Source organism: Lycium ferocissimum, unplaced genomic scaffold (assembly GCF_029784015.1).
Source record: "Lycium ferocissimum isolate CSIRO_LF1 unplaced genomic scaffold, AGI_CSIRO_Lferr_CH_V1 ctg673, whole genome shotgun sequence".
Lineage (NCBI taxonomy): Eukaryota > Viridiplantae > Streptophyta > Magnoliopsida > Solanales > Solanaceae > Lycium > Lycium ferocissimum.
The window spans coordinates 85,305-97,822 of record NW_026726477.1 but is presented as its reverse complement, the minus strand read 5'-3'; the positions used below and the strand labels follow the sequence as shown (position 1 = coordinate 97,822).

At 34.6% G+C, this 12,518-nt stretch overlaps 1 protein-coding gene across 3 annotated transcripts; it reads left to right on the top strand.

Annotated features, from left to right (window-relative positions):
- The first annotated feature begins 3,332 nt into the window (after nucleotides 1-3,332).
- On the top strand, nucleotides 3,333-11,964 carry LOC132045468 (ATP-dependent RNA helicase-like protein DB10). 3 transcript variants are annotated; one of them, XM_059436064.1, is made up of 9 exons: nucleotides 3,333-3,511; nucleotides 4,798-5,002; nucleotides 5,827-5,952; nucleotides 7,729-7,797; nucleotides 8,315-8,584; nucleotides 9,157-9,507; nucleotides 9,692-9,969; nucleotides 11,125-11,490; nucleotides 11,571-11,964. In XM_059436064.1, the coding sequence occupies exons 2-9, from the start codon at nucleotides 4,829-4,831 to the stop codon at nucleotides 11,674-11,676; spliced, it is 1,740 nt and encodes a 579-aa protein (XP_059292047.1). In that variant the 5' UTR covers nucleotides 3,333-3,511; nucleotides 4,798-4,828; the 3' UTR covers nucleotides 11,677-11,964. The 3 variants fall into 3 exon arrangements, with proteins under 3 accessions (XP_059292047.1, XP_059292046.1, XP_059292045.1); XM_059436063.1 differs by having other exon boundaries at nucleotides 4,798-5,029; nucleotides 11,577-11,964; XM_059436062.1 differs by having other exon boundaries at nucleotides 4,798-5,029.
- Nucleotides 11,965-12,518: the final 554 nt, after the last annotated feature.

Sequence of the window (12,518 nt, the reverse complement as noted above, 5' to 3'; positions counted from 1 at the left end):
TTTTGATTTTTATATGAATTTCTGATTGTCATGACGATGTAATTTCTTTTGATTCAAAATAGTAACTTCAGTCTTTGTTGGATTCATTCCATATTTGAAGTAGTAATGTTGTTATATTTACTGCAGTTTATATTCATGTTTTAGTTGACTTAAAGAAGAAAAAAGGTTCTTAAATAATGACCAGCTTGTGGAAGTGAATGTCAACAAGATAGCTCGGAAAATTATGCATTGATTCTGTATTCTTTCCTTCTATTTTTTATGATTAAGGTCATTAGAATGATGTGTATGTTGTATTAATTTCTTCTTTATTTATTTTTCGTATGTTCTCTCTATGATTTCTCTTTAGTTTGATTTTTGTATGAATTTATGATTGTCGTAAAATGTGTAATTTCTTTTAGTTGAAAATAGTAACTTATGACTTTATTAGAAGTCTGCTAACTATTAACCAAACATTTTTTTCTATGGGAAGAATTTTACGTCCGGATATTTATATAGAAACGGCCAAGTGGGTGTAATTTTTTGTTATAAGGAGAAACTCTCGAAAATAATTTAAAAACTCTGACTTAGATACCCATTATATTAAATATATATTAGATAAAGAAAATGTTATTTATATAAAAAGGGACATATATTTTCGTCAAACTTCAATATTTTAAGAAATCAAGAAGATAACTTATATTCTTATATCCTCTTTTTTTTTTTTTTTTTTTAAATACAATTTCTCATACTTCTCTATGTTTTATTGTACAAGAAAAAAATATCAATTACTACTTCTCCATTCATTTATATTATTTAATGTAAAAGTTTAATGATCTTTATTTTTATTACTCCCACAAGTTTTAATTATTATAACCCCCTGAATAATTATTAGTCATGTTAATGGCATTATCTTGTATTCCATATTGTAATCCTACAAATAGATGCATTGTAAGGCTTTATTGCAATTAGATATAATCACATTAGTCAAGACTATCACCCTTCTTGGGAATTAGATATTGTAAATATACAAATATAGTCCATTTAAAGTCAGACAATTTGTATGCTTTTATGGATATCTTCTAACATGTCATATTACTTGAAGTGTGAAATTTTCCAGCATATTATTGAAGGTACTTTATATTTCTGATTTATGTTATTGTGGGCTGGCCCTTCGCCAGGAGTCGCACATAACGGAACCTAGCGTATCGGGCTGCCTTTATGCATATATGTGTGTGTGAATTGTAAATACCTTTCTATCTATATTATATTTAATAAATAATTGGTGTCTTCTATGACCGCGTGAAGCGCGGACAAATGCACTAGTTTATGGAATAAAAAGAGATATTTGAATATTGTGGTCTTAACTTAAAAATGTATATAATGTACTAAAATGTCTTTTGAATCTTGTGCTTTTAAAATTATCAGGTAGGATGTTTGAATTGTGAACTAAATAAATATACAAAGATACACTTTTTTTTTTTGGGACAAATAAAAAAAGAAAGTAAGACATTTAGGACCGTTTGGCCATGAGAATTTTTGACTTTTTTTTCAGAAAATTATTTCATTTTATTTAGAAATCAACGTTTGACCATGAAAATTTCAAATAGAAATTTGAAAAACACCTAAAATTTTGTTTTTACTTTTCTTACCCTTTTCAATTTTAATATATCCAGATAACTAAATATTTTTTGTAAAAATTATAAGCAAACACCACTCCAATTTCAAAATTCCAAATAAAAGTGAAAAATATTTGATTTTCGTGGCAAACGCCTACTTAAATTGAGACGGAGAGAGTAGAATTTTCGTATAGAAAAGAGATAATAGTCAAAATACCCCCCAACGTTTGACCAAAATGCCAACTACACACCTAACCTTTGCGTTGGACCTATTACCCCCCTGGATAATTTTTTCGGTATTAAAATGCCCTTTTTGTCGATGTGGACAAGAGCGTGACACACGCTCGGTGGCGCGTTATAGCCTTTAAAAAAAGCATCCGATGTGTTTAAAATGCCAACCTGATCGCTACAGATGCCTCGTAGATAAATTTAAATTCCCTCCATTTTTTAGGCTACTTCATCTTCTTCTTACCCTATTTAACACCCATCTCCATTTTTTTTGGTCAAAATAATACCCATTATAAATTTAGAGCTAGGATAGTGATTATTCTTATAATCATCTGTTTTCCCAAATCAAATTCAAAAAAAAAAAAAAAAAATTGAAGAAAAAAAAACGAAAATGAAAAAAAAAGGTTGAAAATCTAATCTTGTTAAAGAAAATGCGATTGAAAGTTGCTTGTTTGGAGTTGCTACTTGTTGCTTGGTTGGAGTTGTTTAAGCACTAATTCTTTGATTTAGGGGGAAAACTAAAACTCCGTTGTTAGTAGAATTTGAGAAAGTTATGAAGAACACCAAGTGGGTTTCTTTAAATTCTTGATTGTTTGATCAAATTAATGGATGAAATTTGTTCTACTTGGTGTTAGGAAGCTTCCTTTCACATTTGAATTTTTTTCCCAAATCAAATTAAAAAAAAAAAAAAAATGCCAAAAAAAAAAAAATCCTAAAAAAAAAAAAGGTTGAAAATCTAATCTTGTTAAAGAAAATCTGATTGAAAGTTGCTTGTTTGGAGTTGCTACTTGTCTTACAATATGGAGTTGTTTAAGCTAAGCACTAATTCTTTGAGTTGATTTGGGGAGAAAATTAAACTCCATTGTTAAGAATTTAGAAAACTATGAAGAACACCAAGTGGGTTTTAAATTCTTAATTGTTTGATCAAATTAATGGATGAACTTTGTTCTACTTGGTATTAGGAAGCTTTCTTTCACATTTGGGTTTTTTTGGATCAAATTTGAGGAAAGTTGGTGTTTTTTTTTTTTTCAACTCTGGCAATGAAGATGATGATGATGATGATGTTGATGAAGATGAAGAGAATTGGGTATGGGTTTTTGGATCCGCATAAATACCTTAAAAATGGAGTGTGGAAAATTGAGAGATTTTTTTTTTTTTTTTTTTTTTTTTTAAAGAAGAGTAAATGGATGGAGGAAGGGGGGAAAATTAATAAAAAATGAGGAAAATTAAAGATGTGGCACGTGGGCTAAGCGCGACAAAACACCATTAATAATTTGGGGTTGTCATATTGGGTAAAAAAGGGGCATTTTAATATTGAAAAAATTGTCCAAGGGTAATAGGATCAAAGAAGCGTCGGTGTGTAGTTATGCGATTTTTGGTCAAACGTTGGGGAGTATTTTGACTATTATCTCTATACAAAACGCGTTTTATTTTTTGGTTTGACGTCATCTCTCAGTATCATTCTCTATAAATATCCCACATGTGTGATATTTTCAACCTCCCTTTATATCTCCTCACGCTTCCCATAAGCGTATTTCTCTCTCTCTCTCTTTGTAGGTGTCTTCTAAACCCTACAACCAGAGAAATAAAGGAGATATCTTTAATTTGTAGCCACTTAATTTATTTGTCCTTTTTTATTATTATTCAAAGGTCTTCAATTTTTATCATCATCAAACCGACTTCGTTAGGTATGATTTTGTCTATCAATTTTTTTGATTTTTTTTTTCAGATCTGGATTAACTTTTTGATTTTTATCAGTTAATTTTCTGTTATGTTTTACTAAATGATTATCTAGGGTTTCAGATCAGTTATTATTTCTTTTGATGGATTGATTCGCCTCATTTTTTTTTTCGTTTTTATGGTTATTGTTATTAATTTTGGGCATGAATTCCTCGGATTTGAATTTAACTTAGATGCTTGTTAATATAATTGCTGTTATGTTTTCTCTTTTCTTTCAAAAAAACAACAATTCTGCAGACGTAGTTTTAGTAATTATATTTTGTTGGTTCTATTTTTAGCTTTCAATATAAGTGGTGTTTTTTTAGCTTGGACACAACCCTAAGAAAACTACTTGCTCCTAAAAAAGTAGCAAGTGTTTTTAGTTTTTACTAACTTATCCTTACTCAAATGCATCCCGAGGGTGTTTGACTGGGCATGAAGTTTAAGAAAGAAAATTACTTTTAAATCTCGTGGTCTAAAACAAGTCAGAGAAATTTTGGTTCCTAGAAATAAGGGTAAATAGGAATTTTAGAGTTAAATGGTTGCTAAATATAGAAAGGTAAGGTGTCATTCTTTTGGGGGCTGTCTGACTAAAAAGGAAAGAGTGTTATATAAGTTGGGGCAGAGGGAGTTGCTCTTTAATGGTTTCTTGATTATGTAAAAACTCCATTTTATTAAACAAGGGTAAAATTGGAAGAAATTAATTAATGCCTTTTTGCTTTTGTGAAACACCACATATTTTGAAACACAATGAAGAGGTAAAAACACCACCTATTATGAAACAGAGGGAGTAGTTGTTGTGGTTCAGGAGGTTAGTGGAGCTAGTGTTCCCACTAGCAGTAAGAGGAAAAGGAGAAAAATAAGAAGTGATAGAAGCCTTGAAAGGCAATGAAGAAACTATTTTGGCTTTTTAGTTAATCTTGCTATATTATATATGGCTGCCCAAGAGTTGTTTTTCTAAGTTGTATCACGTTGAAGCTGTGATCTGTGTCGACAAACTATTGAAGTGATTGAGTTGTTTTCCTAAGTTGCATCACGTTGCAGCTCGTTAATTGACATTTGTTTGGCTGCGGCATGCTTGCTTTGCTTTGGTTTATCTTGATAACTAGTATCGCCTTATTGCAAGTTATGAACAGTCATTGATGATAGAGCATAAAAGAAGTGCATTCTGAAGTTTTATTTTTTTCCCCAAGCATATGGTTGTTCATTTCACTCAAATTAACATTTCAAACCTGTTCATGTTGATGTTATGTAGTTCCAGTGGTTATTGGAGACTGAATTTTGAGATGGCCGCTCCAACCTATGCACCAGAAGACCCTACCCTCCCCAAACCATGGAAAGGCCTAGTTGACGGTACAACTGGATACATTTACTTCTGGAATCCAGAGACCAATGATACCCAATATGAGAGGCCTGTTCCCTCTTCCAATGGAGTGTCTGCTCCACCACATCATAAGTTTGTGAGTTCATCTGTTCAAAAGCCTCAGGTATCTTGTTATAATGTATCTCTATTCGTTTAGTTCCCTCCCTCTCTCCATTTCCTTAAAAAATGAGATTATTGAGTGTATACAGTTTGGATTTTCATATTCTCTTATTCTTAAAACCATTTGACATTACTGACATCAATTAAAGAGAGAGTTAATGCATATTCCATTTCTGTGTTTGGGATCTTTTAAAAAATCTTCATTGATGATTATCATCAAAGAACTAAGTATTGGGTGTTAACAAGGAATTTCGGAGGTTGAATGATCTACTGAAGTTACAGATGTTTCTGAGCCACTATGTTTTACTAGGGGTTCATGTATACTATAATGTAACTATAGTTGTATTCACCATAATTTGTGGGGGGAAAAGCGCTTATAGTCTTGGCTAACAAATGTGCTATGGAGTATTTACATGTGGTTAATATTAGGATCAGTTATATGAAAGGAAAGGAAAGGAAAGATCTATTCCCTTGTCATCAAAAAAGAAAGATCTGTTCCCTGTAGTCTTCATCAAAAAGATAGTACTTTGATGGACAATGGTGACACCGGATGGCTCTAGAGACTTCAGGGGAAATATAAAGGATCTTATTTTTACTTTAAAAAAAAAAAGAATCTGTTCCTTTAAGTAGTTATCTGTGGGTATGTTCAACAGTAACTGCTCTAGACACTTGAACTTTAGTAGTCTAATGTTGTTTGAGTTTAGCCTCAGTTTGTTATGTTGCCCTGTAGATTTGTTTCTTTAACTCCTCTCTGTGTGTGCTAATCCAAGTTTCTTTTCTTATCTTTTTATTTGTGTGTAGAATGCGAGAAGCAGTTCTGATCATTCTCGTGATGGAACATCTATTCATGAAGGCTATGGTTCTCTAGGTGTAGGAACTGACATATCTCAAGGATCCTACTGCCGCCACAATGAAATCTCTGTTACGGTAAGAAACAAAGAAACTTTGTCTTATAGCTTGATGTGAAGAAACCGTTTCAGTTATTTTTCAGTTTCTAATTTTTTCTTTCTGTGGAGGATGTGGGACTAAAAAGGGTGTTGATTTGATCTCATGTAGGATGATTGGCGTTTGCCATGATTTTGATAATTGCAAAATGAGCCCATCTCAATTCTTGCATATTAGCAACTGTCTATCGAAGATGAAAAATATATTCATGAAAATAGAGGAACTAATGCAGACTCTGCACTTTTAACGATTTGAAGGAATTCCCGAATGTATTCTATTTCAAATATAATAATTGCATTTGATTCTTTCAACATGTTTAATGAGATAGTACCAAATGGTCACTTGAAAAGCATAGTCATAATAATACATATGGAAAAAGAGATGAGGTGAAATTCTAATTTTTGTAAATTCAATTTGTAATAGAGATTTAATTTTTGAAAAGCACCACAAATAGAACTGTCAAAATAAAAGGCATAGGAACATCCTCCATTATGGATAATAGATGCATGTCTTGAACATCACAAAAAAGGTTTTAATTAATTTTACATCCTAGCTAAGTCGAATCAAAAACATTAAAACACAACACTAAGAGTAGAAATGTGAAGATAAGATTCGACTGAATATTACATCATCAGCAGTTAGAATTCATTTGGCTTTTGTTGAACATCATTATCCTCATCATTAGTATCTAGCTCAATTGTTTCTGGTAGATAGCTGGACAATTCATGGAGTATGACAGCAAAAAATTCATAACGAGGAACAGGTGAATGAACTAGAGAAAGAGAAACCATGTATATAAGAAACCAGTGTCATTGCATAGATTAGTGTCCTGATGTCCAATTGAGCGACACATTTCATATGGTTGAAAATATGATAGGACAATTTTTGTTGTTTGATCAACCAGTGACTGTTGGTTTTGGACTTTGCTATGACAAATACCTTCCTTAAATTTGGTGCTTCCCCTTGTACCATGTTCAGCTCTACATCCCAACACCATAGAAGTTTTTCTTATCTCCATGAGCTACCTCTTCCCTTGGGAGAGAGCTGTATGGGATTGGACAAAATAGAAGGTTGTCATATCTTTTCTAATTAAAAAGGTTGTCTTGTCTCATTGTAATTGGCAATTCTCTATGAGCTACCTCCTCTTTATTTTGGTGATAGTTGTATGGGTTTGGACTAAGTGAAAGGTTATCTTATCGTATTCTAGTTTGCAATTCTCTTCCATTAGCATGTAGGATGTTGTAGTGTTTGTAGGACTTGTTGTTGTATATTGTCTTCACCAAGTCTCTGAATTACTTCATCTATTTACTTTACCTATCCAAAATATAAGTGGTCTGAACTACTTTTTCTTGGAATGATGCGCTTTTAGAGTTTCTTGGTTTGTGTAATCAGAGTACAGCTAAAGCACAAGAAATGCAACTCTGACTACCTTTTTGTTCTAGGTTCATCATCTTGAAGATGAACATTTTTGGTCTCTTTTGTCTGATAATTTATTTCAAGCCAAATTTTTGTCTTGTGATTTTCAGTTCTCTATTTGTGTTCAACCTGCTGTAGGTTAATCAGAACTCTAAGTACTTCGTTCTCTATGTTCTATTGTCAATAACTTCATCGTATAAGTCTAGCTCGTCAAAAGAGCTTCATCTTCATCTTTCATGTTTATTGTTATGTTATGCTATACCCTCCCCATCCCCCAACCTCGGACAAAAGTTTGTCAGTCAATACTCATGTTTACATTATATTTTCCGTTCCATTTGACAGGGAGGTGATGTTCCTGCACCTTTGACATCATTTGAAGCAACTGGATTTCCTTCAGAGATTGTGAGGGAGGTATGGATGAACCCATTTTAGTTTGTATTTTAATTGCTCTTCAGGAGGCATCTTATCAAAGAATTTACTGTAAGAATCAAGTATTCTTTCTGAATTTCAATGGTTGCTGGAGGTCCACTGTTGAGCTTCAGTACTCATCCTTTTTTCCCATCTGTACTTTCACGCAGGTGCGATATTTGCTCCAAGGAGGAGCTAAATGTCGTACGCTGTTCAACCATCCTTTGGGGGCTTCCATGTATGTGGAGCACCCTTATTTGGTGGACCAATTTTTGTGAAGGCTTTCGGAATCATCCATGTTCGTGGCTGGGGCTGCTGTCGGTGATGATTCAGTCTGCCACATGGTCCAAACTGAAGAAGAGGCGTCCTCCTGCTCTTGTTTGCATTAGCAAGTGTTGACCGCCTACTTAAGGGGGATGATGCTTCTTCTTGTGTTGGCCATTCAAATTAGTCTAATAAGTGATCTATGAGAAAGTTCCAAATTTGTATATGTGCTGAATGATGTTGCCAACATTTTCAGATGCATCAAGCTGGGTTTTCTGCTCCTACTCCAATTCAGGCACAATCATGGCCTATTGCCCTTCAGGGCCGTGACATAGTAGCTATTGCAAAGACTGGGTCTGGGAAAACTCTGGGTTACTTGATACCTGGATTTATTCATCTACAAAATCGTCGCAGTAATCCTCAATTAGGCCCAACTATTTTGATACTGTCACCAACAAGAGAGTTAGCCACACAGATACAAGCTGAAGCTGTGAAGTTTGGGAAATCCTCTAGGATATCTTGCACGGTATGTTTTGAGAGAACATGACCTAGATTTCCTTTGTTTTCTATATCTGACACACACTTTTTCTCCTTCACTTGCGGGTTCTTTTGCTTTTTGAATTTCGATTCATTATTTTTGTTATTTGATGGTAGAAAAAAGTTTTGTTTTTGGCTTTTGATGCTTATGTCTTATGAATGTCATAGTTTGGGTTCCATTACTAGGTATTTTACTTCAGTTTTAAGGTACTGATGCTTAGTCTGGCATCAATTTTATAATTAGAACATTTGCTATTTGACTCTTGTTTTTGCAATGTTCAAATGCAACGACATTTTTGGAAGATTGCAATTCTAGGAATATCCACACTATAGAATGACTGTGTGGCTAGAGATCTAAAACCTAAAGCTCAGAGGTTAAATATTGCATCACATTCCTTGTTTTGAGCTGTGAATCACGCATTTGCTAAATTCTAGTGGAGTTTATTCCAGCTGCATATTCACCTGCACATAGAATAGTTGAATAGTTGCTATTGGACAACCGTTGAGATTCTAATGTCAATTGCTGCTTGAGAAACTGATTATTTATGTTTTTATGGTCAGTGCCTGTATGGAGGTGCTCCAAAAGGTCCTCAACTACGAGAGCTGAGTAGGGGTGTAGATATTGTTGTAGCCACTCCTGGTCGTTTGAACGACATTTTGGAAATGAGAAGAGTTAGTCTTGGTCAAGTTTCTTACTTGGTGTTAGATGAAGCAGATCGTATGCTGGACATGGGATTTGAACCTCAGATAAGGAAGATTGTGAAGGAGCTGCCTAAGCAGAGGCAGACATTGATGTATACAGCTACATGGCCGAAGGGGGTTCGTAAGATTGCAGCAGATCTATTGGTTAATTCAGTTCAGGTTAATATTGGTAATGTTGACGAGCTTGTTGCAAACAAGTCTATAACACAGGTGTGCTTCTTTATCATATTCCTGGACGGTTTTCGTTAATATCTTCAAGTTCTCTACCCCTCCTAATTGGGGATGATAGCTGAGGTATCATAGTGGAATCTACATTATACCTGTCTAACACATACGGGGAATATAAAGCTGAATTGGTGAGGTTACAATTAATTCAAGTATTTTTGACTTGCAGCACATTGAAGTCTTGATGCCGATGGAGAAACAGCGGCGAGTTGAACAAATCTTGAGATCCAAAGAACCTGGGTCAAAGATCATTATTTTCTGTTCAACAAAGAAAATGTGTGACCAACTATCTCGCAATCTTACTCGCAACTTTGGAGCAGCTGCAATTCATGGGGATAAATCTCAGAGTGAGAGGGATTACGTATTAAGCCAGTTTCGCACCGGCAGGTCTCCTGTGCTTGTGGCTACTGATGTTGCTGCGCGGGGCTTGGACATCAAAGATATCAGGTTGGTTATATTAAACATAATATGCTTGATTATGCATTGCTCAGATGCACTTTTTTATGGCTTAATTGGAGAAGAAAGTGTTTGTTGGCCACACTTTCTTGTGGAATTAGGTTTTGGATGGGCATATACTGTCCATTTCGTATATGGTGGTGCTAGACTGGACATGTAGTTTAAGAGGAAATAAGTACTTTTTCATACATAAGCTAAATATGTATTTTACCAAGAGTGCTCTTTGTATCTACTGGTATTCAAAGTGCCATGTTAATTTCTATAAAGCATGTGCTTGCCAAAAAATACTCCCTCCGGATCAAAAAGAGTGTCCACTTAGCTATTTGCACACCCCTTGAGAAAATACTAACTCCTCGACAAAAATAGGTAATTTGACTAAACTGCCCTAATTAAATAGGCAGTGGGATTTGATTACATAACACTTAATAGGGACAAAGTTGGAAAGATAAGATTAATTCTTTCTTGATTTGATAAGTGGACACTCTTTTTGACCCAAGAAAAAAAGGCTTAGTGGACACTCTTTTTGATCCGGAGGATTATTCTCTAAGAGCATTTCATGAAGGACAACTCGGAAATGTTAAAATGACTTACCATCTATATAAAGGTGTCAATCTTTTCGGAATGGACAAAAAGAGGTAGACTCACATAAAGGAGTGGAAGTATTCTTCTTTAGTTACTGATTGCTTCCCCTCCGCTCTTTAGTCCCTTTGGTGTGTGTTGGTGGGTTTTCCTTTCAGGATAGGTGTGCTGTTTTTGGTAGAGCATCAGTCAGAACTGTTACTGTACATTTTGCTTGAAACCGAGTTAGCGGTGAATGCATTGGCGTGATTTGTGGATGATTAAGTAGAGCGATCAGGAGTTTGCAATTTACATTCTGTCCTAGAAACTGAACTAGAGGAATACACCCAAGTAGTCAAGTTTGTTTCCACATCTGGCTCTTTGGTGTGTAATGTGAATAATTTCTTTGGCCTTCCACAAGTACAAACAGCTTGAACTTAGACCGTGGTCTTGGTCTAAGACCTCATAGGAATATTGTGGTTTAATACACGTTATAATGTCTATCCATCCATATGCATATTTCCTTTTTGAATATAAAAAAAGGTGCAGGCTTTTGAACGACAGTTAACGAGAAATGCATTGTGACAGGGTGGTGATAAATTTTGACTTTCCAACTGGAATAGAGGATTATGTCCACAGAATTGGTAGAACAGGCCGGGCAGGGGCATCTGGTCTGGCCTACACATTTTTCTCTGACCAGGATTCTAAGCATGCTTTAGATCTTGTTAAAGTTTTAGAAGGTGCAAATCAATCTGTGCCAACTGAACTGCGTGATATGGCTTCACGAGGTGGTGGTATGGGAAGGTCTAGGTGGGGTTCTGGCCAAGGTGGACGTGGAGGAGCACGTGGTGGACGCTTTAATGGTAGCTATGGGCAGAATGGAGGAAGGGGAGGTTGGACTAATCCATCAGAAAGAGGTGGAGGACGTGGTTATGACCGGGGATCACGTGACAGGTATTCAGCCATCTCTCAAGTATTTCTGAAATTTCTCTCCCCCCCTTTTTCATGGTTTTGACTAGTTTCTAATCATCTAGTAACAGATATGGTGCCCTCGATGCGGATGCTTCACGGAAGCGTAGTCATAGCAGAAGCCCCAATAGGGGCTCAGGATGGAGTGATAAAAAGAGCCGGTTTACTTGATGATTTGATCAGGTTCTTCAGTGTAATAACGATTTGCTAATGGATCTCGTGCTTGCTTAGAAGAGGAGGAAGAAGGCATGATTCGTTAGGATAAATTGTGTACTTTAAAGTGAACTAAAGGAGTATTATTTATCATATCCATGAATTTTGTCCATTTGGCTCTTAGTGCCTGCTGGCCATATTCTCTATTTGGTGTTGTAGTTTTGATTTTTGGGGATTTAATGAAAGATAGGACCCCATCTGTTGTTGAACTATCAATAGGACTTCATTTCTGGCAACTTTTTTCTGTAGCTTTGTTTTTGGAAGAAATATAGCACAACATCATCAAATGTATTGTTAACATTTGACGTTCTATTTTCTTTCCATCAGCTTGCCTACTGGGAGAAGAATAATTTATAATTCAGTGTGAGCGACCAAAGAGGGGCTGCAAATCCTACAGCTAAAAATATTGATGATACCGTCAAATCTATATGTCACAGCATTGTTGGATTTAAAGTTTTTTGGCCGTTGTACATCTATAACAGTATTGATATTAAAATAATATTTTGTAGTTATAGAAAAAAAGATACATAAAATTTAATTGTCAAATGAGTTTAATCACTTTATAGACCGAAGGAAAATCTTCTGATGATGAATATATATATTCATATGATATTCTTTGTCATAAATAGTGTATTAAATGATCAAATATTTGATCAAAATTTTTACATTTATTATTGGTAATCATGGATATTCTATTTTTATAAAGAATGTTAATTATTATATTACTAAAAAAAAAGATTATTTGTTATATGGGGATAATTTTACGAAGAACGTTCTAAATTTGGTTGTTTCTTGGCCTG

Excerpts from the sequence above, each read along its gene's own strand:
- LOC132045468 (XM_059436062.1), top strand. The coding sequence starts at position 4,829 with ATGGCCGCTCCAACCTATGCACCAGAAGACCCTACCCTCCCCAAACCA. Across the intron at positions 5,030-5,826 it reads CATCTGTTCAAAAGCCTCAG|AATGCGAGAAGCAGTTCTGA; the intron begins GTATCTTGTTAT and ends ATTTGTGTGTAG. Across the intron at positions 7,798-8,314 it reads CTTCAGAGATTGTGAGGGAG|ATGCATCAAGCTGGGTTTTC; the intron begins GTATGGATGAAC and ends CAACATTTTCAG.